Source organism: Gigantopelta aegis, chromosome 9 (genome assembly GCF_016097555.1).
Source record: "Gigantopelta aegis isolate Gae_Host chromosome 9, Gae_host_genome, whole genome shotgun sequence".
Taxonomy (NCBI): domain Eukaryota; kingdom Metazoa; phylum Mollusca; class Gastropoda; order Neomphalida; family Peltospiridae; genus Gigantopelta; species Gigantopelta aegis.
The window spans coordinates 23,039,203-23,062,685 of NC_054707.1; the positions used below are offsets into that span (position 1 = coordinate 23,039,203).

A 23,483-nucleotide genomic window follows, 5' to 3' on the forward strand; every position below is an offset into this window, starting at 1 on the left:
GAATAATTGAAATCTTTAACAATTATAGTTGGCACTGTCATTATTTAACCAATGTCGTTATGAGTATTTGGAATAATTGAAATCTTTAACAATTATAGTTGGCACTGTCATTATTTAACCAATGTCGTTATGAGTATTTGGAATAATTGAAATCTTTAACAATTATAGTTGGCACTGTCATTATTTAACCAATATTACTTTTTATTAGGAGGTCCCACAGATAACTTGAAACATATTAGTGATTAGGTTTTTGTTAACCGCTGTGTTCTTTAAAAAACATGATTAATATTTAAACAAAAAAAACTTTTAACATACATTTATTGAATTAGAATGGGGATAACTATGTTGTTTTTGACCATTGTGGATGTTAAAGGGACAGACCCTAGTTTCAACCCGTGAAAATTAACACTAAGTTTAGCTAATCTACAAACCTGTAACACATTTGGATAAAGTAACAATTGAGTGACGCATGTGTATTTTTAAAACTTTGAGAAATGCATTTTTTGATATTAAAAACACCAGGATGACAAAAAATACTTCGAATGTACGGATATTAATAATCTAAACCATAAAATCTAAGTAAAGTATGATTTCAGTTATCAAAAATGGCTATAATAGTAAAAAATATGCTGATTTTACAGTTATAAATATCTGTTTTACAGTCTCCATTTCTCGTCCACGGTAAAACTCAATTTGTAACAGTAAAACAAATATTAATGTCCACCACAAATGTTTCAATACAACATAGTTATCCCATAAATATATAACAATAATTAATACTATTTGTATGCACACATTAGCAAAAGTATATGATGCGACAATAAGCCAATCTATAATACAGCTGAAGATTAGAAAAGTAAAGCCATAACGTCAATATTACACCCAAAATAATCCGTGTTTGTCTGGCAACAGACCTGATCAATACACATTGATTTATACATTAGCCTATAAATATATATACAGAGGTCAATTTGCTTAAATAACAGTAAGGCATTTGAAGTGACAGACTCTAGTTTTTAAACACTACAGCATATTTTCCATATTAGAGAAGTTTTTGATAATTGAAAAAAAAGACATTAAGCTCTAAAAATCAACTAGAACTAGTCTCCATAATCATTACTTCTTACAGGTACATGTATGTACAGTTTATATACAGGTATGATGTCTGTACCTACCTGAAGAGTTCGACAAATTCACTAGCTGTTGGCAGACCTGTCAACCTTTAGTCAAGAGAAAGCAGGAGGTGTGTGTTGAAAAAGCAGGAGATTGTGTCAAAAAGCAGGAGATTTTTTAAATTCACACAATTTAACCCAAAATCGCAAGATTTAAAAAAAACATTATTACAATAAGTTATATGAATACTATATAATGTCATATATACTTCTTAACTTTAGATCTTGGCATTAAAAAAAACAAAAACAAAAAACGTTTTTTTTTTTGTTTTTTTTAAAGTTTAAATATTATTATGATTTAATACATATTTAAAAAAAAAAAAAAAAAATTATCCAAAAATGTTAAGAACATGAACAAGAAATAAAAAATGTAATTAGTACATTTACGGTATTACACTTACAGCCTTACTGGTTGCGTTAGATTATCATTTGTGGTTAGTGTACCTAAGTACCAAAGACAAATTTATATAAATCTTATAAATTAATATTCAGTTTTTACTATAATGAGGAACGGTGGCGTGGTACTTATTTAAAATCATTATAATGAGGCAATAAACATTGTATTTTCATTAATCATAAGTAAAACCTCATTACGGACATCGTGTGAAATATACCGGAATTATACCCATTTCCGTGAGTTACTTTATGTCAATGTCAAACACAACATTTTTTAATTGTACAAATTTGTTTTTCTTGAAGAGTACCCTTATAACCAACATTTTACTGCACAAACATACAAAATTAACTGACACAAGTATGTTTATACAGCTAATTGGTCTTTTCGTTGTCTTGCTGTGACATGTAATTTTAACATGCATCGTGTGTATCGCTGTCAACTCGGGAGTCTGGCAGTTCAGATTCGTCATAGTTGCATTATGTAATCCAGTGGGAAGACATTTTACAATTCAGAGGTGTTATTAGAACTAAATTGGATAGTTTTTTTTATTTTATATATGCAACACTGAATGTCAATACACAGCCTGTTGAATTAGCGGCAACACGCTTCGTAGCCATTACGATGACAACAAACATTATAATAACACGTCATTTTATAAACTCCATGTGCTTTTTTAACAATATAAATAGGCTATCCCACAATTCTCACTTCGGCAAAGGTTAAAGAGTCGGGACAATTCGGCCTGTTACATTCTCAGAAACCGAAAGTAGTCGACATTTTCCGAATGAGAAAAAAAAAGGTAGAGTTACTTCCCTTATGTTATTTTGACAAAAGAGGATCGATTTTTTTTTATGCTTACAAAAATGTCATTTAACAGGAGAAACTGTCTCCCGCACAGGGGAAAGGAGATTTGATCAAATACCGGGAGACTCCCGCGGAATCCGGGAGGGTTGACAGGTCTGGCTGTTGGTCCCGGTTTGTGAATTTTTGGTGGAAATTATCATATAGGGCATACATATTACTAATTACATATAGGGCACTTTCTCTAATGTTTGTAGAGCACTGCTGCCTGTACCAGTAACCTATATATTTACGTGTATGTATGATACATGTACATTTGTACATCCATAAAAATATACCCAGCATAAAAATATAATTTTCTACTAGTTTTTGTTTCAATTTTAAACTGAAATTACTTAATTACATTTTAATACATTTAGGTGCAGGTTTAGGCGAGGGACAAGAGGGTTTGCCCCCACCCCCAAACATGACAAAAAATATTTCCCACTTACTTTAAAGTACATTCACTGCCAATAACTTCCATTTTGCCCTTCCCACTTAAAAAACAATTCTGGATCTGCACCTGTCATTATATAGCCACATGTGTATATGTGTAATAATTTCCTGTCAATTATTTAAAAACAGTGTAAACATATTTTACTTTGTATATGTCTTTCTACTTACAAATGTACTTCCTTCAGGGTTGCTCCAGAGTTGACTCAGTAATACAGGGGCGCGATACCAGATATATCATATTATGCCTGGTGGGCGTAATGGAATGTTTTGTGGGATTTTTTGCATGGACACATACATGCATTAAATGTATTTTGTGGGTAAAAAAATCTCAACGGTAAATGTTTACCTATGATTTTGTCACTCTACAAAAGTTATCTCCATGACAAAGTTAACAGGATTTTGTCAACTGATAATAGTGAATAAAAATGTGCTCCCCCTATTTTTAATTCCGGTGAATATGAGTGATCAAGCCATGAGACCACCGCCCATGAGTACATGTAACTAATAGTACATGTAACACTGAGCAGTGTTCGACAAATGTTTGAGAAAGTCATTAGCCCGCACAGAAGCTTTGGCTGATTAATACGTTATGTATTATAGTAATTTAATACAATTGATCATTTCACTAGCCCAGACAAAACAAATTCACTAGCTGGGACCAAGAGCTAATGGATTTGTCAAACCCTGACCGAGTCATAATATTCTCATAAAAATGGAAAGAAAAAACAACACCTTTTGACATCAGAATTTCTGATGTTTCACTATTTGGCAGAATATCCGCCCAGTCTCCCCTTCATTCATTCCATATATAAGCCCCATAAAAAAAATCCCTGTTTACATTGATTAGGGAAGGGGAGTGGGGATTGGGGGGGGGGGGGGGGAGATACCGGGCAGATATTTTCCCCACCATTTTTCATCTTTCATTATTATGGACAGCTGCTAAAAAATTTAGAAAATAAAAAAGCACATGCCAAAGCCAAGTTTTCTTCTCTTATTCCTTCGAATCCTTTGCTGTCCGTGTTTGCTTAAACCACATGCCAGGATATTTATGGTTATGGTAAACATTTTAGGTAAAGCATTACAGTACACAACGTACATAATGTTGGGAGATCTCCACCATATGCTTATATCAGGGCACAATATTTCAAGTAAACCTTTGTTCTACCCTCAAGATAAGTCCCGAATGATAGGCGAAGTCTTTTATTAGAATACGTTTTGATCGTTTCCTGTAACTCATACTTTGTTGGTGATAAAGCTTTTGTTCACAAGGCATGGTTAAAATCACAATATGCTTATTATTGCAGGGAACAATATTTCAAGCAAACATTTGTTCAACCCTCGAAACAAGTCACAAACGATAGGTCAGGCCTCAAATCAGATATGTCTTGATGGTTTTGTTCATGAAAACATTTTTGCTTGCAAGACATGGCTAAAAAATCACAATCTTCTCTTAAGGCGATTTTAGTTTAATATCCAGATGAAATAGCATGTTTCTAATTGTGTTTATCATATATTATTTTGTATGGTGCATCAACATCTCGCGGGAATTAAATGTAAACGAGTCCTACTTAACATCCAGGGGGCAGGACGTAGCCTAGCGGTAAAGTGCTCGCTCGATGCGTGGTCGGTCTGGGTTCGATAATTCAAAGATATAATGTTTGACTGAATGTTGTTTAACTTCCCGACACTATGGATGACAGTTTTGGTTGCAGTTACCCTAGTCTGTTAGTGTTGGTGTGATCCCTTCTTTCTTTCCATCAGTATACATATTCTGTACATACATCAATTGTAAGTAGAATTGTTACTGAAAGTGGCAAGTTGGACAGGAAACTAGATGTTTTTCAACAGTTTAATTTTTGTTCTTATGGTCTGGAAGAAAACATAGTACTTTTTTGTAGTCACAACAAGATAAGGGCCAATATCAAATTTTATCTTTTTCTTGAATTTTGGGGCAGAACATAGCCCAGTGGTAAAGCGCTCGCTTGATGTGCGGTCGGTTTGGGATCAATCCCCATTGGTGGGCCCATTGGGCTGTTTCTCATTCCAGCCAGTGCACCACTACTGGTATATCAAAGGCCGTGGCATGTACTACCCTGTCTGTGGGATGGTGCATATAAAAGATCCCTTGCTGCTAATCGAAAAGAGTAGCCCATGAAGTGGCGACAGCGGGTTTCCTCTTTCAATATCTGTGTGGTCCTTAACCATATGTCTGAAGCCATATAACTGTAAATAAAATGTGTTGAGTGCGTCGTTAAATAAAACATTTCCTTCTTACTTAACATCCAAGTGTAATGAACTTACTGACCAATAATTTTGATGTTTAGTATGATCCAGTCTGAACAGAAACCTATTTTGCCATACAGTATCAAAGGAACTGTTCTTTGATGACCTGTGTTAAAACATTTATTTTTATTTTGCTTAAAGGCACATTCCTGAGTTTGCTGCAATTTTTAAGATGTATTCGACTAACAGATACTTTTTAACGATTGTAATTACATATCAAATATATTTTTTTGCATAAAATATTAGTGGCTGTATATAAAACGTGTTTCTGACCGTTCTAATATTTGTACTAGGTTAAATTATATTTTATTTCCTAAAAAACTTTTTTTCGTACGTACGAAGTTATTTGAAGACAAAATCTAGTTTGGGCTTCTTAGAAATATTAAGACGACCAGAAACAAATTGAATATACAGACACTGATATTTTAAACCAGAAAATATATTTAATATGTAAGTTTAATCGTAGAAATACATATATTTTATTAGTCTGAAACATGTTACAATGGAGCAAACTCAGGAATGTCCCTTTAAACTTACATATATCCATAATTACAGTACTAACCAATTGAAAATAGTAATTAAAATAAAAGTTCAATGAAACTTGATGTAATGAATTTAAATTAGGTTATGCAAATTCACACAACAGAACAATAGGTTATCTACATAAACATACTCTTCAAAAAAAGTAGGGGAACTCTAATAAGAATTTACGACTGCCAAACTTGTAAGGTATATTAACTGTGGAGAATGGTTATATGATAATAGTGAATTAATTGGGCAAACATTACAACCGATAGTTCAGTATTACAGTAGGTTTTATGACCACTAAAGATCTTGAAGGACGATTGGGGTCAGAAGTGAAATTTGAAAGTTGACGTTTTTTAATCAGTAAATCGCAAATTCAAACAATAAAAATTACTAAAAATAACAACCGTATGATCAACAGAATGGAATTGATTGATAGAAATAATGTTCAACAGTGATTAATCAACCTTCCTGGAAATTGTCAAAATCGAGAATGACACTTCACGCACATGTACGGGGCAACTGCGTGATGCACGTACAAACTATGGAATGTGTTTCGGTGTGTTGATAAACTGGTCTGTGCTAGTGCTTTACACAGGTCTACCCATTGAGGCTTGCAGAGCACTCACTCGGTATCTGGATTAAAAATCCCATGCCTCGACTGGGATCTGAACCCAGTACCTACCAGCCTGTAGACCGATGGCCTAACCACGACGCCACCGAGGCCGGTCCCCCAGGATATATACATGTAGTTCATATAACACTGTGACAGCATTTGTTATACCAGTTGTGGAGCACTAGTTAGAAAGAAACCACAATGGGTCCTCCGATGGGCAGCGATCACACATCAGAAGGCTTTATCACTGGCTTATGTCCCACCATAAAATTATTTATCCTATAACTTACCCATGATATCCATGTCATAAACCCATGTGATAATTTACTTTATTAACCCGGTTAATAATGGTATGCAAATTTGCAAGGTCTCAAGGTAACCTGTTGCTGTGGATGGGTCATTTGCTTACAAGCCAACCAGACCCGTGTACCTGAGTGTAATGTTTTCAAAGATTTGTTTAAAATGCGTGATGTCAAACTAATCTATGCTAATCGTGATGACATCATATTATCGATGGCGGCGACTTTAGTACTGTGACTTAATAAAATAATAATTAAAATGTTATTTTAGAAGTGTTATAGGATAAATAGAATTCGTTACTTGTGTTTTTTAATATGTAAAATATCAACCTCGTCTAGTTAATCGGTATTTGTCTCGACAAAGCCTCGACAAATACTGATTAACATAGACTCGGTTGATATTTTTCATATTAAAAAATACTCGTGACGAATCCTCTATATATCATACTCTGTTAAGCCTGTCCATTACCAAACTAGCCAAGTGAGGTTTTTTAATATACAAAGTGGCTAAAATATTTAGACTTAGCTAATATAGTAATAAAACAGTCCTTAAATTCACTATATTCTAATAATTTTTAAGGAAATGGTCTACATAGAAATTTTTTAAATCCATTTTTTTTCCACATGTTAGGGGCTGACAAAAAAGAATGACTGACTCTTGAGTGTAATTGTCACTTGTGTAATATTAGTCCGAAGGTATGTAGAATGTTAAAGGGACATTCCTGAGTTTGCTACATTGTAAGATGTTTCCAACTAATAAAATATTTTGATGATTAAACTTACATATTAAATATATTTTCTTGTTTAGAATATCATTGTCTGTATATTCAATGTGTTTCTGGTCGTCTTAATATTTGTAAGACGCCCAAACTGGATTTTGTCTTCAAATAATTTCGTAGTATAAAAAAATATATAATTTAGGAAATAAAATGAAATTGAACCTAGTACAAATATTAGAACAATCAGAAACATGTTTAATATACAGCCACTAATATATTATGCAGAAAAATATATTTGACATGTAATTACGATTGTTAAAATGTCTCTTTTAGTCGATATCATCTTAAAAATTGCAGCAAAATCAGGAATGTGTCTTTAAGAAAAGTATTGAAGTAAGGTGCCCTGTGCACTAGTGTAATATATAGGACAAAATCCTGAGAATATCAAATTTAAAAACTGAAAGGCAGTAAGGAACCAACACTGCAACAGGAACTAGCAGTCTGCAGGTAGGAATGACTTACATGTACATATGACATATGTACTATGTATATATATTTAAATACAACAGGTGATACTGATAGCTGAACTGTTGAATATATATTCGAATATGTCACGACTGGTCGTTGAATAACTGCAGTAGCTGTCACATTTAAAATTCACCAACAAAACTGACCGGTATAAGTGCACACGTTAATCATGCCTGATGTACCTGCTGATTATTAGAGACGACTTTCAACGACACAAAGCACATTCCATTTCAAAATCGTATCACAACCAGATTCCAGTCGTGTCCCAGAAAAACATAGCCTCACAAAATATCTACTGTTGCGGACCGAAACGAACAGCAGTTCTAGGAATACATACGCTAAATTTAAAAGCAAATTATAACACAAATATCAACAGCTTGCAATATACTCACCACTTTAAGTGGATTATAGCAGAAATTAGATTAATAAATCCTAGAAAATGTCCGACAACAAACTCAACACACTGCGATAGACCCGTCAATCAAATATGACCTCTTGTCGGCTGTTACCGTTCCGCCGGATTTACTCCCTCCGGACGGTAAATATTTAATGCAGGTTTTGTTAAAATTATTATGAACCAAAAAATCTATAATTAAAGCGAATATATACTAAAGTAAAGTTTTATGTGTATTGATATTAAATTTATATTTATTGAGGTTATCGTGTTAGATAGTGCTTGGTAAATAGTGACAATACGAAGGAGTAACCTTAAACGTGAATAGCCATATTTTGTGAAAGCTCCACCTGTCGGAAACATTGAAAAGAACACCTTTCCAGGTTGACTAAATTAGTCAGTCGGACAGGTAAAAACAGGTTAGGCCGGTAGAGTGCTCCATAGGTTTTCACAGTGAACTTATCAAGCAAAAGCACACATTTTATTACAATATGGCAATAAATGTCAACAAGCTCTTTTCTTTTTCTTTTTTATTCGCGTTTATTACATGACCCAGATTGTAATCCAATTATAATATATTATTTAATATGCTTAATATTAATTAAACGTGCAGGCCTATTGTCACCGGGATCCTATAATACCCGTAACTGAATAAAACACGATTATCCAAATATCTCTCCTAACTATATCTATTAGATCTCTCTGTAACGGGCAGTTATACCCGCGTGGCTCTTCTAGGTATGATCAGAGATAAGATCTTATATAAAGTATGTATAATATAGCACGTTTAGTTCACTAGAAAACACAACAAAAACACAATACACTTTGGAATCTGTATTAACCTACGCTGACAAATGTACTGCCGCAGTAGTTAATTAACAACAACAAATAATAACAACCCAGAACTGATCACTTAATTAGTTAATCTCTAGGTGTCTTGTTTACACAATATGTTAATCACTTCACCGTGACACAACACCCACACGTGTGATAATTGAGAAACGCTTCCAGGGGAACTTAATTAATAAAGGAATTACAACTATATTCCTAACTGGTTAATTTTTAATTAACCCTAACTACTCATTCAATAACCTTGTAATACAGAATTAATACTGGTACTTATCACAATAAAGACAATAACCTACAGTTTACCTAGGTCCTCTATGATGACTGGCTAAGCTTTAATAATTATTTAGATCAGTGAGCCTACAGTTTACTGCGTCAGATAACCGGCAGCACCGTCTAAATAATATTGGTATAATACAGTATTAAAATATTTAAAGTCACATCAATCACATCAAGGTTATACACAGAGCAGAAATAAAATATTTACCAGTCCGGACGGACAACGATCCCCTGGAACCTTCCTTTTTTTTCTCCTTGATATCTCTTAAACCCTAGCTATTTATCATAAAACCGAATATCGCTTGGGGGCACAACGCGGTCCTCCCCCTATCAAGCGATATTTCCACAGCGACCAAGCCGGTATATTTTTCTTAGAAGCCTAGACTGCTCGTCGTCTAGTTCGCCAGCAATACCCCGATCGTACCGAACTAGCGGAGGTATTACGTAACTACTGGCCACATGGCCTCCACAGCTGGACTGGGTGTGTATTAGAGGGTACAGCTCGACCACTGTCGCGCAGAGGTATTACGTAACAAAGTGCCCATCTGGGCTTAAGTGCATATTGGAACTGCACACGGCCCTCTAAAACAATTAATATCGCCACAGGCGAAAACAAAATTAAGAGCATGTTCCGTCACACCTATACTAGTATTAAATTATAACGATGTAATAATTAAATGGCGCATAATATAGAAATTGTTTTCTTGAAAAAGCGATGGATATGCTACTATACTATACAGGATGTTGTTCAAAGAAAGAAGGAAAAAAAAACCCAAATCAAAACCTTCCACACCCATACTCTCAATCACGAATTAATATTAATATACAAAATTGGCAATAGTTTGCAACCTGTATAATACTATTTTAACAAGTGCTAATTATTTAGATTTGCTACCCACAATTGGCCTGTAACAACGCGGGGGGGGGGGGGGGGGGGGGGGGGGTGGGTGGGTGGGGGGGGGGGGGGGGGGGGGGGTCGGTGGAATCGGACGAAACCCACACCCCGCGGAAAAGAGTTCCACTGCAAGAGAAAACATAATGCGGGATATCCATGTAAAAGATCGGGTCTCATGTAAGAATGAAGCTGTTAATTAGAATAGCTAGACTTGCAATATTCTGTTATGACATCTATAGTATATCCAATTAACAGTTAACATCCATCTCAATTCAGCAAAGATTTATGGTCGACCATGTACGCACTTCGGTTTGAGAGTCACTTGAAATCTGTATCAAATATTTGTCAGTCATCCACATCAATAAATCCGTTGTAGGTGCTAAATTTAGCTCGAAAATTGACATCATCATTTCCGTCTTACATTCCAAGTATTAATCATCACATAGTTGTAATATTTAAGGTTTAGGCCGCAATTCGGATGGATTTGACAGAAACAAAGTTTAAAATGTGTTTTAATGAATATAAGACAGTGTTTTAGTAAAATAAAATAGAATTTTAAATATTTTTCCGTCTGACTACTAAAAGTTACGTCTGCTATATCAGTATCCACGAGTACTCGAGTACTCGGGTAGCAAGACTCGAGTCCCCTCACAGGACTCGACTACAATACAATGGCATTGATTTGGCATCCATGTTCAGCGCTGGAATTAAGATGCATAATGCTATTTTACTTTATTCCTTAGTCTAATTATCATCTAGTATAAATGTCGGGTAGGCCTACTTGGGTCCGTGTCGAGTTTGACCCTCGAGTACTCGTATTTCGGACTGGTGGATATCAGATCTTTATAACCTTCGTCCCAAAAGCGTATAAGACAGGGAGCGAGATGCGGACTGGCCCTCTAGTGTTGGACCAAAGCCTCAAATTCGGACAAAAATTATAGATATTCGTGGACAATGTGCTAAACTGAGACCTTTTTTTTTACCATGTATTTCCATCATTCTACCCTCAAAATTAGTTGTAATCCATGTTAAAATGCGTAGTGATTGGTTTGCAACCCTATAGCTGTTTGGCAGTAATGCTAATATGAATACATGTTATGCCTGCAACCCCCCCCCCCCCCCCAAAAAAAAAAACCCACACAAACAAAACAAAACAAAAAACCAAAAAAACACACCACAACAACAACAAACAACAACAACAACAACAACAAACAAACAAACAAACAAACAAAAACCCCAAAACCGGTATCCCGTACATTATTTCCTGGAATACTGGGATTTGAAACATGGAATAAAAATTGTATCGGCAATTTTCGAGCTAGCATTTTAACACCTACCATGGTTTGCTAAAACTACTTGGAATACAGAGCCCATAATTTAGATTTATTTATGTATATGACTGAGGAATATTTGTTACAAATTTCAAGTGAATTTCATCTCGAAGTGCCGATGGGGGGAGGGGGCATTTGTTGATTAAAAATGGACTGACCATGAAATGTAATTACAATGTTTGCAGTTGGTTTCACGGGATGGATCAAATACAAATACATTGTAAATGTTATTAACGAAACCAAAAAGCATGATTTTAAAAAACCCATCGAAAACAGCAGAAAACACGCCAGAATAGCACTAAAGAGGGGTAAGGATTAAAAAAATGTCACGGGGGCGCTCACCTCGTCTGGACTACGCCCTCCACACGAGTTCGGTCTGATTCAAAGTCGACCCCCCACCACCCCCCACCAGTGACGTAGCGTGGGCGGGGTCACCGGAGCGATTGCCCTAAGCGCAAAATTCTGGACTGGTGGAAGGGACTCGGGGAGTGCTAACGGTCCACTAGTTAGGGGGCGCAATCCTTGCCTTGCCCCGGGCGTTGGCAATCCACGCTACGCCACTGCCACCCACCCAATACGCTGGTTACGGGCATGCACTGACTGCATTTTTGTTTACCTTATTTACTACATTGTAACATATTTCATGAATTAAGAAGCATATATATTTAAAAGACTTAATCATTAAATAATAACCATACATAAAAGATTGCAATCCACGATGAACTTAAATTATGTTTATTAATACTAAAACCTTTAAATATACACAATTGTACTAACTTAAATAAGTTTATACTTAAGGCTCGAATCATTAAATATAACCATACACAAAAGATTGCAATTCACGATGAACTTAAATTATGTTTATTAATGCTAAAACCTTCACATAATTATGTACATTTGTACTGACTTAGGTAAGTTTATATTTAAGGCTCGAAAGTCAGACAAAATAGGATACATAAATACTTAATTTGGCATTTGCCACCGGCCTCGGTGGCGTCGTGGCAGGCCATCGGTCTACAGGCTGGTAGGTACTGGGTTCGGATCCCAGTCGAGGCATGGGATTTTTAATCGAGATACCGACTCCAAACCCTGAGTGAGTGCTCCGCAAGGCTCAATGGGTAGGTGTAAACCACTTGCACCGACCAGTGATCCATAGCTGGTTCAACAAAGGCCATGGTTTGTGCTATCCTGCCTGTGGGAAGCGCAAATAAAAGATCCCTTGCTGCCTGTCGTAAAAAGAGTAGCCTATGTGGCGACAGCGAGTTTCCTCTAAAAACAGTGTCAGATTGACCATATGTTTGACGTCCAATAGCCGATGATAAGATAAAAAAAATCAATGTGCTCTAGCGGCGTCGTTAAATAAAACACACTTTACTTTACTTTGTCATTTCAATGTTATATTCACTTTTAACATTTAGATATGTATTTAATTATATATACTTATTTGTGTATAGCCTACTTACAAGTTTACTTATAAGTAATTGACATGCCTATATCAAATTAAGGTTCCAACACGCTGTCATGGAAACACATTCCAGCAGCCTGGACAGAACTTTATGTATATGCATTGTAAAGTATGTGTGGAATACGCTGTGAAACGATCAGCAATCCAAAATATCGTATTCGTAAAAATAAAATGAGACATTTGTTTTGAAAGCATTACGTCACTCTTGACCGACATCGGGCATCCTCCCTTCCCTATAATGGTTCATATATTTAAGATGCCAGTCAGAATGGGGGGAGGGGGTATGGAACCCCTCATCGCGTCTGTTTTCGTGTTGATTACGGTTGCCAATCATGAACTTGCGATCTAGCGTACTAGAACATCCAATGATTCCATGAGTAGGCTACTATGACGTCATAATTCAATTTCGTCACTGATGGTGTTTGTGAAAATACTGCAGAGAGGTAACCACAAATTATTATTATTAAATCAATTAATAATAAAGCACATAGGCGTACGGGTTCCCTTTTTAGGGGTAGGTGGGGTTGGGTGGGACAAGATGAATTTTGATCGAATTAAAACGAAAGTGCCCAAATCAGGATAGCAAAGTTTATTCATTTATTATTAGCATACAAACGAATCGTTACGTATTTTTATACTGATTACAATTAAAGGAACATACCCTAGGTTTTAAACACTAAGGCATATTTTTTTTTTATTAGAGCCGTTTTTGTTAACTGAAAACATACTTTACTTATATTTTATTGTTTAGATTATTCATTTCCGTACATTCGAAGTGTTTTTGGTCATCCTGTTTTTAATATCACAAAATGCATTTCTCATATTTTTAAAAACGCACGTGCGTCTGAGAAGTAAGAGTTATGGAGTCGAGTTTTAGTCTATTTTTAGAGGGTAAGTCACCATTTCAAAGTCACAGACTCATATTTCACTCAATTGCAACTTTATCCAAATGTGTTACATGTTTGTAGATTAACTAAACTTCGTGTTAATTTTCATGGGTTGAAACTAGGGTCTGTCCCTTTAACTAAACTTCGTGTTAATTTTCACGGGTTGAAGCTAGGGTCTGTCCCTTTAACTAAACTTAGTGTTAATTTTCACGGGTTGAAACTAGGGTCTGTCCCTTTAACTAAACTTCGTGTTAATTTTCACGGGTTGAAACTAGAAACTAGGGTCTGTCCCTTTAACTAAACTTCGTGTTAATTTTCACGGGTTGAAACTAGAAACTAGGGTCTGTCCCTTTAACTAAACTTCGTGTTAATTTTCACGGGTTGAAACTAGGGTCTGTCCCTTTAACTAAACTTCGTGTTAATTTTCACGGGTTGAAACTAGGGTCTGTCCCTTTAACTAAACTTCGTGTTAATTTTCACGGGTTGAAACTAGGGTCTGTCCCTTTAACTAAACTTCGTGTTAATTTTCACGGGTTGAAACTAGGGTCTGTCCCTTTAACTAAACTTAGTGTTAATTTTCACGGGTTGAAACTAGGGTCTGTCCCTTTAACTAAACTTAGTGTTATTTTTCACGGGTTGAAACTAGGGTCTGTCCCTTTAACTAAACTTTGTGTTAATTTTCACGGGTTGAAACTAGGGTCTGTCCCTTTAACTAAACTTCGTGTTAATTTTCACGGGTTGAAACTAGGGTCTGTCCCTTTAACTAAACTTCGTGTTAATTTTCACGGGTTGAAACTTGAAACTAGGGTCTGTCCCTTTAATACTGTGAGTAGAAAGATGGAAATAACTGCTAAAAAAAAGAGTTTCAGGCCAGCTCGTTTTGCCAGAATGTCTCCATCGTTTTTTCCAGAATTCGAAGATTGGTTCTAGAACTGGAGGGGAGTGGGGGCAGTTGACACCCACTCCGATTCCCCGTCTTGTAGACTTAAATGCAAAAGCATGATCGTGATTAACTTTTATAGATTCATTTTCCTTTTTCACTTCCTTCCTTCTGTACACTGCATGGCATTCACACACACACACACATGGGTTAATAGTAGCTTAATAGTACGGCAACATGACGATTGGTATATTAAACAATACCAGAGTTCGGAACTCCGTAATTCGGCTCATTACAAATACTGTTTAGGTTCATATATTATATATTTTAAAGGGAAGCTATTGCAATAAACATATTTGCCGCTTTCCAAAGTTTGCTTTATTTAACGACTAAAGGACATTGATTTATTAAGGAAGGAAGGAAGGAAATGTTTTATTTAACGACGCACTCAACACATTTTATTTACGGTTATATGGCGTCAGACATGGTTAAGGACCACACAGATATTGAGAGAGGAAACCCGATGTCGCCACTTTATGGATTACTCTTTCTGATTAGCAGCAAGGGATATTTTATATGCACCATCCCACAGACAGTGTAGTACATACCACAGCCTTTGATATACCAGTCATGGTGCACTCGCTGGAACGAGAAATAGCTCAATGGGCCCACCGATATCCCAGACCGACCGCGCATCGAGCGTGCGTTTCACCACTGCGCTATGTCCCGCCCCTCGGCTATTGGGTGTCAAACGTTTGGTCATTTTGACATAGAGGCCAATAGTCTTAGAGAGGACACATTAGTAGCAATGGAACTTTTATGCACCATCCCACAGACAGGACAGCACATAACACGTCCTTTGATATACCAATCGTTGTGCACTGACTGGAATGAGAAACAAACAAACAAGTAACAATTCCAGTAAAAATATCAAACAATAGTGCGCAGGCCCGTACGCAGGGGAGGTGCAAAGTCTGCCGAGGTCCGTCCGTGGATGTGTAAAAAATATTTTGAGGCAAAGAAACATTTCAAATTTACTTCCTAGAATGCAGGAAAATGCATCTCCTGCATTGTAGATTTAAAACAATTTCGGGGGGCATGCCCCCGGACCCCCCTAGCAACTCTGGCCCTTTGGGCCGTCGATTACACACACCCCCATATAAATTTCTGCGTACGGGCCTGGTGCGGTTTTAAGAAATAAATTTAACAAACCTGTCAAAATTTGATAAATGTATTGTTGTGTTTCAGGTTAATAAAATGAGATCTGAGATGGATATAAAATTACTTATACTTGTTTTACTTGCAACAGACAGCGTTGGCAGACCGATTCTACGGGTAAGCAGGGCCGTATCTAGTCTGAAATAAATGGGGAGGCAGTGAAAAAAGAATAAGAATACTGTTTTTAATAGAGTGTTTTCTCCATGTAGACAAAGTGACATTTTTTTCTGGTTAGGTCAGGTCAGGTCATAAGGCTTAACATACACATTCAGAGTAAACTGTTTTAGCGCACGCCTGTCGTGGGCACAGGTACCGGCCATCGGTCGGCTCCTCCTTTCAGTACAGGAAAGGGTTGGGGTGGGTAGAAGGGACCACCTACACTGGCAGGTGCAAGAATGCACATGCAGCCCGAGCGGAGTCCATAACAGGCGGGGGGTGGTGGGGGTGGGGGGGGGGGGGGTGCTATGGAATTTGGAATGTCCTGTAGGATTGATGTCAAAGGGGAAAAGGTGCGCTATTTGAATGAAGGACATTTGGCACATTTTCTGGGTGTGCACCTCCCCCTTTATACTCTTGAAGGTTAATACATAACTAGAAAAAGGTTTCCGTTGGCGGGAAATATGACTGGGTTTTTTAAATGATACCTCAGCGTATGTTTTAATAGTAATTATAAAAGTGTGTTTAGTATTTAAGAAAAAGAAACCGGCTTCTGTCACATAGGCTACGCCTTCCACCTAGCAGCAAGGGTGTAATTACACGCACTTCTGTAAACCTAAAACCCTGTTCTTCGGGATAACTTTTAGTTACGGATACCAAAATAAACTAGGTCGTAACACGGTCTCAAATGCAAAATGGCTGCGCCAGTTATATATAATAGCTGTAACATTTTTAACGTTTTATTAATTAAAATTATCAATGGACTTGTTGATATTGAGCTATAACGTGCATTTATATGCATACCACTGACGTAGGAAGCGGGGGGGGGGGGGGGGGGGGGGCAGATATTTTGCTTTATACTTGCTTTATAATAGTGTAAAAGTTTGGCACCTTCCTACGCCACTGCATACCAGTCCTAATACCTTGCCTAATTATTCCTTTAAGGAAAGGACAGTGAAAGTGCGTGTGGTAACTGGAAGTAATTCAGCTCCGATCACAGAAGGACCAAAACAAGGTACATTAAATTCATCAAATAATATTGAGAATATGCATTCATATAAATTAATTAACTAATTCTCCCATCCACCCACATTCATTCATTCATTCATTTTAACTTTATTTTTGTGCTTATATTCAAATACGTCGTCTGGAACCTGTTTATCAGTTATGAACTATATAATGTCTCAGATCATGGCCGTACCTCTCTCTCTCTCTCTCTCTCTCTCTCTCTCTCTCTCTCTCTCTCTCTCTCTCTCTCTCTCTCTCTCTCTCTCTCTCTCTGTAGGCCCTCTATGTGTGTGTGTGTGTGTGTGTGTGTGTGTGTGTGTGAATAACGAACAAATGCCCTTTTTATTTTGAAAATTCCTTCTCTTTTTTTTGTCTACCTAGAGCAGACTGTCTATTACTGTACTCCGATTATATTTGTATTATCATCTTCTGTCCCGGACCAAATCACTGGCTATCCAGAGATAGGGCCCGGGACAGACATGCTCGAAACTCTAGTGGTATATGAGCATGTAAATAAATATTGGTAATGGTATTGGTACTATCACCACACGTATTTTTGCTTAGGTACGGCCTTACTAGCTCGAGTCACCTCCAGCCCTACCCCTATTGACATTGATGTGTGGGGTATCAATAAGGGGTAGGGCTAGAGGTGATTCGAGCTAGGCTATTGTGACATGCGTATCAAATAAACAGTAGTTACACGGATATTTTGTCTTTTGTCTTTAATCAGTAAGTTGTATCATCATCTTAAAAGCTGCGTTTACCAGTCATTGCTAACAACAACCATTTTATGGTTCAAAGTTTAAAACCTTTCCTTTCGCTTATTTCAACCAGCTGTAAGCGACGAAAGGGAAACAACTCCAGTTACTGAAGACCTGCCTGTGTCTGTTGATGTCAACCTGTCACTAACCCATGATGCCGAGCCGCCACTTGCTCTTAGTAAAAAAGGTAAACACACTAAAGATGTCATTAAAATTAATAAGCATAAACATAAAAAACCCCACTAATGATGAAAAGAAGGCTAGAATGAAAGCGAAGGTTAATGATCAGGCCCGTACGCAGTGGGGGCGGGGGGGGGGGGGGGGGGGGGAGGACCCCCCTAGCAACTCCGGCCCTTTGGGCCGTCGATTACGCACCCCCCATATACATTTCTGTGTACGGGCCTGATGATAAAAACATTGACTGTGGAATGGAAGCAAAGAAAGTTAACGGTAAAAACACTGCCAGTACAAATGAAGCCAGACATGACAGTAAAAACACCGATAGTAAAAAGGAAGACAGCAAACAAAGAAGTAAAATCAATGAACATATTTTTTAAAAACCCGAAAAAACAACAACAACATCAAGAACGAAAGTAAAAACACTGATGGTGCGAAGAAAGACAGAGTAACAAGCATTTGGGGAGTACTGCTAAAGCAATACACGTCCCCTGCCAGACCCAACACGTTTTCGTATTTCCTAAATTCAAGGGCAATTACTCTGTCAAAAATAGGTAAACTGCCATGAAAGTCAAACTTGATCTGTAATAGTAAGCGATAAAGCTATACACAAAATTTCAAGTCAATATCTCAAAACGTTTTGAAAAAAAGGTCCGGAAAATACATTTTCATATCCCCTTTATTCAAGGGCCATAACTCCATAAAAAAATGGGTCAATCGCCATGAAAGCTATACTTCATCTGTAACAGGACATAATAAAAGAAAGAAATGTTTTATTTAACGAAGCACTCAACACCTTTTATTTACTGTTATATGGCGTCAGACATAGTTAAGGACCACACAGATTTTGAGAGGAAACCCGCTGTCGCCACTTCATGGGCTACTCTTTCCGATTAGCAGCAAGGGATCTTTTATTTGCGCTTCCCACAGGCAGGATAGCACAAACCATGGCCTTTGTTGAACCAGTTATGGATCACTGGTCGGTGCAAGTGGTTTACACCTACCCATTGAGCCTTGCGGAGCACTCACTCAGGGTTTGGAGTCGGTATCTGGATTAAAAATCCCATGCCTCGACTGGGATCCGAACCCAGTTACCTACCAGCCTGTTGACCGATGGCCTAATCACGACGCCACCGAGACCGGTAGGACATAATAAAGCTATACACAAAATGTCAGCTCAATATCTCAAGGCATTCTAAAGAAACATCCGGAAAACTATGTGACAGACAGATGGAGCTTAATCCTATAGTCGCCACCGGTTGGACCGGTAGGGGGACTAATAACGCTAAAAATGCGAATACAAGTAAAGCCAGTCAGACATGATTGAACATAAAAATACTAACAGTAGAAAGCAAGCTAGCCCGAGTACGCTGCATTTCGAGAGCTAGACGGAGGTTTGGACGGTTATTATCATAGCTTAGTTGGCAGAACGCTTGCCTGAGGTGTTTCGGTTGTAGGATCGAACCTCCACAGCAGACTCATTGAATTTTTTTTATTCCAACCAGTGCTCACCACTAATATATCAAGTGAGTGGTATGTGCTGTGCATATAAAATATCGCTTGTTGATAATAGAAAAATGTAGCTGGCTTTCTCTAAGGATATTTGAAAGAAAAAAAAAACCCACATAAACAAAAAACCCTTAATGTTGATTCAGGCTGGATGTGGATTCTGGTCTTTATTTCAGCACAGTTTTGTTTTAATAGACAAATCCTTTAAATTCTTCATTTCTGTAGACCTTTGTACTTTATTACACTTACTATGCAACGTTACAGGCTGATTCATATCAGGCAAAATTACAGTGTGGTTTATCATCCATCCTTCAGCATTCGTTAGACATATTTCGATTTTGATATCTATAAAAGTATTCAGGAAACGTGATATTTAATTTAGTTTTATGTATTTCAGATGTCAGTGGCAAATATCGACGAAAACGACATTTTCAACCCTATGATAATTTAGATGCTATCATAGCTCGACTGGAGGCTATTAACTTTAAACGAAAACATCCCGAAGCTGTTGAAATTAAGGTTGACAGGCATGTAGACGTACATATAGCTAACCAAGGTTCGACCAAGAATTCACAACAAGGACTCCAAGCAGACGATCACCAAAATGTTCATATAATACAAGGCAGTCCACAGAGGGCGACGATTTCTCTGAAACTGCAAAGTACACATTCAGGTGATGAACAACAAAGTGAAGATAAAACGCCTGACATTGAAGTTAGTGAGAATAGAAGTAAAAAATCTGATAATGAATTTGAAGAGTCTGAGTCTGAGGATGAAGTTAGTGAGGATGAGGATGAAGTTAATGAGGATGAGGATGACGTTTGTGAGGATGAAGATGACGTTAGTGAGGATGAAGATGACGTTAGTGAGGATGACGTTAGTGAGGATGAAGATGACGTTAGTGAGGATGAAGATGAAGTTAGTGAGGATGAGGATGAAGTTAGCAAGGATGAGGATGAAGATGAAGAATCTGACGAGGAAGCTGGCGAGGATAAAAATGAAAATATAACAGGTGAAAAAGAAACCAACAAGAATGGAAGTAAAATCACTGAAAGTGTAAGTAATGGAAGTAAAATCACTGAAAATGTAAGTAAAGCGAGTCAGAAAACCCCCGAGAGTCATGGTGTTAACAAGACCAGCACAACTAATAATGGGGAACAAAACAAATCGATAGTAAATATATATAAAGAATATCATACTAGTGGAAATGAAAATATTAACAATGATCAGACTGACAAAACAGAAAATGCAAAAGATAAGGACCTTTATGAAAAACTTAACATAGAGAACGATTATAGTGAACTTGTCGAACTGAAGAAAGGAATTCAGGAATATTATGGATTGATACAAAAAGTGATTGCTGATCATAAAGCCAAGAATTCCACCAGTGAGAAGACCCAAAACGAACAAAATAAAACAATTGTGGTTGACAAACCTGTCACTGTCACTAAAATAGTCAAGGTAAAACAGCAAGTCAGATAGATGTGACTAGTTTGTAAAATGAGTTACAGCAACTCCATATAATTCAGATAATGAGAAACTTGTCTATGTGAAAGATGAAACAAAAATAAAAGGGCACGAAGAATCTAGCAGATAGTTTATAAAAAGAAAACGTACAAGTGAAGCGATGTAGAAAGTGAAAGGGCAAAAGGAGCCAAACGGAAAGATTAAAAAGTAAATAGTGCAAGGAGTCAAAAAGTAAAGGACACTTGGAAACAAATATAAAGATCCAAAAGTAAAGCGTATGAAGAAACAAACACAAAGGTCAAAACGTAAAGAATATGAGGGACCCAGCAGAAAGGTCAAAGAGTATGAGGAACCAAAACACAAAGGTCAAACGGTAAAGAGTATGAAGGACCAAACAGAAAGATCAAAAAGTAAAGACTATGAAGAACCAAACACAAAGGTAAAAAAAAGTAAAGAGCATGCGGAATCAAACAGTAAGGTCAAAGAGTATGAGGAACCAAACACAAAGGTAAAAAAAAAAAAAAAAGGGCATGCGGAGCCCAACAGAAAGGTTAATAACTAAATGGATTAGAGGAACTGAAATATTCCAGCACCGAGAAGAAGCAAAAGGAACATCACAAAAACATTACTGTGTGTCCAGAAAGAGAAAAAAATACTCTTGCCTTATGTTTTCTTCCCCCCTACAGTTAGTGGTTGGTTTGTTTTGGTGGGGATGGGTGGGTAGGGGTGAGGGGGGATGAGTGTCGGTTTTAAAAAAAAATAAAGTTTGCTAATATATTTCCGTATACATTGTTTTTCTTTTTTTATACTCAGATATTGGGCGGAACATAGCACAGTGAAAAAGCGCGGTAAGTCTGGGATTGACCCCCGTCTGTGGCCCATTTCTTGTTCCAACCAGTGCACCACGACTGGTATATTAAGTTAAAGGCCGTGGTATATCCTGTCTGTGGTTTGGTGCATATAAAAGATCCCTTGCTACTAAAGGAAAAATGTAGTGGGTTTCGTCTTTAATACTATATGTGAAAAAAATTACCAAATGTTTGACATTCAATTGCCGATGATTAAAAATCAATGTGCTGTAATGGTGTCGTTTTAAAAAACAAACCCTAAACTTTAACATACCAAGATATTTGTTTTCATTTGAATCCTTTAAAGTTAATGTCTCCTTCTTGGTTATTAGTATCATTTCCAACATTTTTGTGCCGGGGTGTTGTTAAACATTCATTCATTAATACCCAAAAAAAATGTACATGGAAGATATCAATACAGGCGTTTTTCTCGTTCCAACCAGTGCACCACAACTGGACAAAGGCCGTGGTATGTGCTTTCGTGTCTGTGGGAAAGTGCATATAAAAGATCCCTTGCTAATTATGAAAAATTTAGCGGGTTTCCTCTGATGACTACTTGTCAGAGTTACCAAAGGTTTGACATCCAGTAGTCGATGAGGGGCGGGACGTAGCCCAGTGTTAAAGCGCTCGCTCAATGCGCGGTCGGTCTGGGATCGATCCCCATCGGTGGGCCCATCGGGCTATTTCTCGTTCCAGCCAGTGCACCACGACTGGTATATCAAAGGTAGTGGTATGTACTACCCTGTCTGTGAGATGGTGCATATAAAAGATCCCTTGCTGCTAATCGTAAAGAATAGCCCATGCAGTGGCGACAGCGGGTTTCCTCTCTCAATATCTGTGTGGTCTTTTACCATATGTTTGACGCCATATAACCGTAAATAAAATGTGTTGAGTGCGTCGTTAAATAAAACATTTCTTTCTTTCTTTCCGTAAAGGGTTGGTAACAAAAGGTACAACGAGTATTTCTAAGTACCCAGCCTTGATAGAGTCGGGGGTCGGGGAGGGACGTAGCCCAGTGGTAAAGCGTTCGCTTGATGCGCGGTCGGTCTAGAATTGATCCCCATCGGTGGACCCATTGGGCTATTTCTCGTTCCAACCAGTGCACCACGACTGGTGTAACAAAGGTCGTGGTATGTGCTTTCGTGTCTGTGGGAAAGTGCATATAAAAGATCCCTTGCTAATTATGAAAAATTTAGCGGGTTTCCTCTGATGACTACTTGTCAGAGTTACCAAAGGTTTGACATCCAGTAGTCGATGAGGGGCGGGACGTAGCCCAGTGTTAAAGCGCTCGCTCAATGCGCGGTCGGTCTGGGATCGATCCCCATCGGTGGGCCCATCGGGCTATTTCTCGTTCCAGCCAGTGCACCACGACTGGTATATCAAAGGTAGTGGTATGTACTACCCTGTCTGTGAGATGGTGCATATAAAAGATCCCTTGCTGCTAATCGTAAAGAATAGCCCATGCAGTGGCGACAGCGGGTTTCCTCTCTCAATATCTGTGTGGTCTTTTACCATATGTTTGACGCC

General features: G+C 37.5%; 2 protein-coding genes across 4 annotated transcripts in view; one reads left to right on the top strand and one right to left on the bottom strand.

The window, feature by feature from the left end:
- Positions 1-8,344, bottom strand: part of LOC121381075 (catenin delta-2-like) — a 124,980-nt gene extending 116,636 nt beyond the window's left edge. For all 3 annotated transcript variants that reach the window (XM_041510167.1, XM_041510168.1, XM_041510166.1), the window contains exon 1: positions 8,228-8,344. The gene's annotated coding sequence lies outside the window, so the exon portion shown is untranslated. The remainder of the gene's footprint in view (positions 1-8,227) is intronic.
- Positions 8,345-13,455: 5,111 nt separating this feature from the next.
- On the top strand, positions 13,456-21,659 carry LOC121381415 (acidic leucine-rich nuclear phosphoprotein 32 family member A-like). Its single transcript, XM_041510723.1, has 5 exons — positions 13,456-13,488; positions 16,061-16,147; positions 17,132-17,201; positions 18,029-18,142; positions 20,039-21,659. The coding sequence occupies exons 2-5, from the start codon at positions 16,070-16,072 to the stop codon at positions 21,121-21,123; spliced, it is 1,347 nt and encodes a 448-aa protein (XP_041366657.1). The 5' UTR covers positions 13,456-13,488; positions 16,061-16,069; the 3' UTR covers positions 21,124-21,659.
- The last annotated feature ends 1,824 nt before the right edge of the window (positions 21,660-23,483 follow it).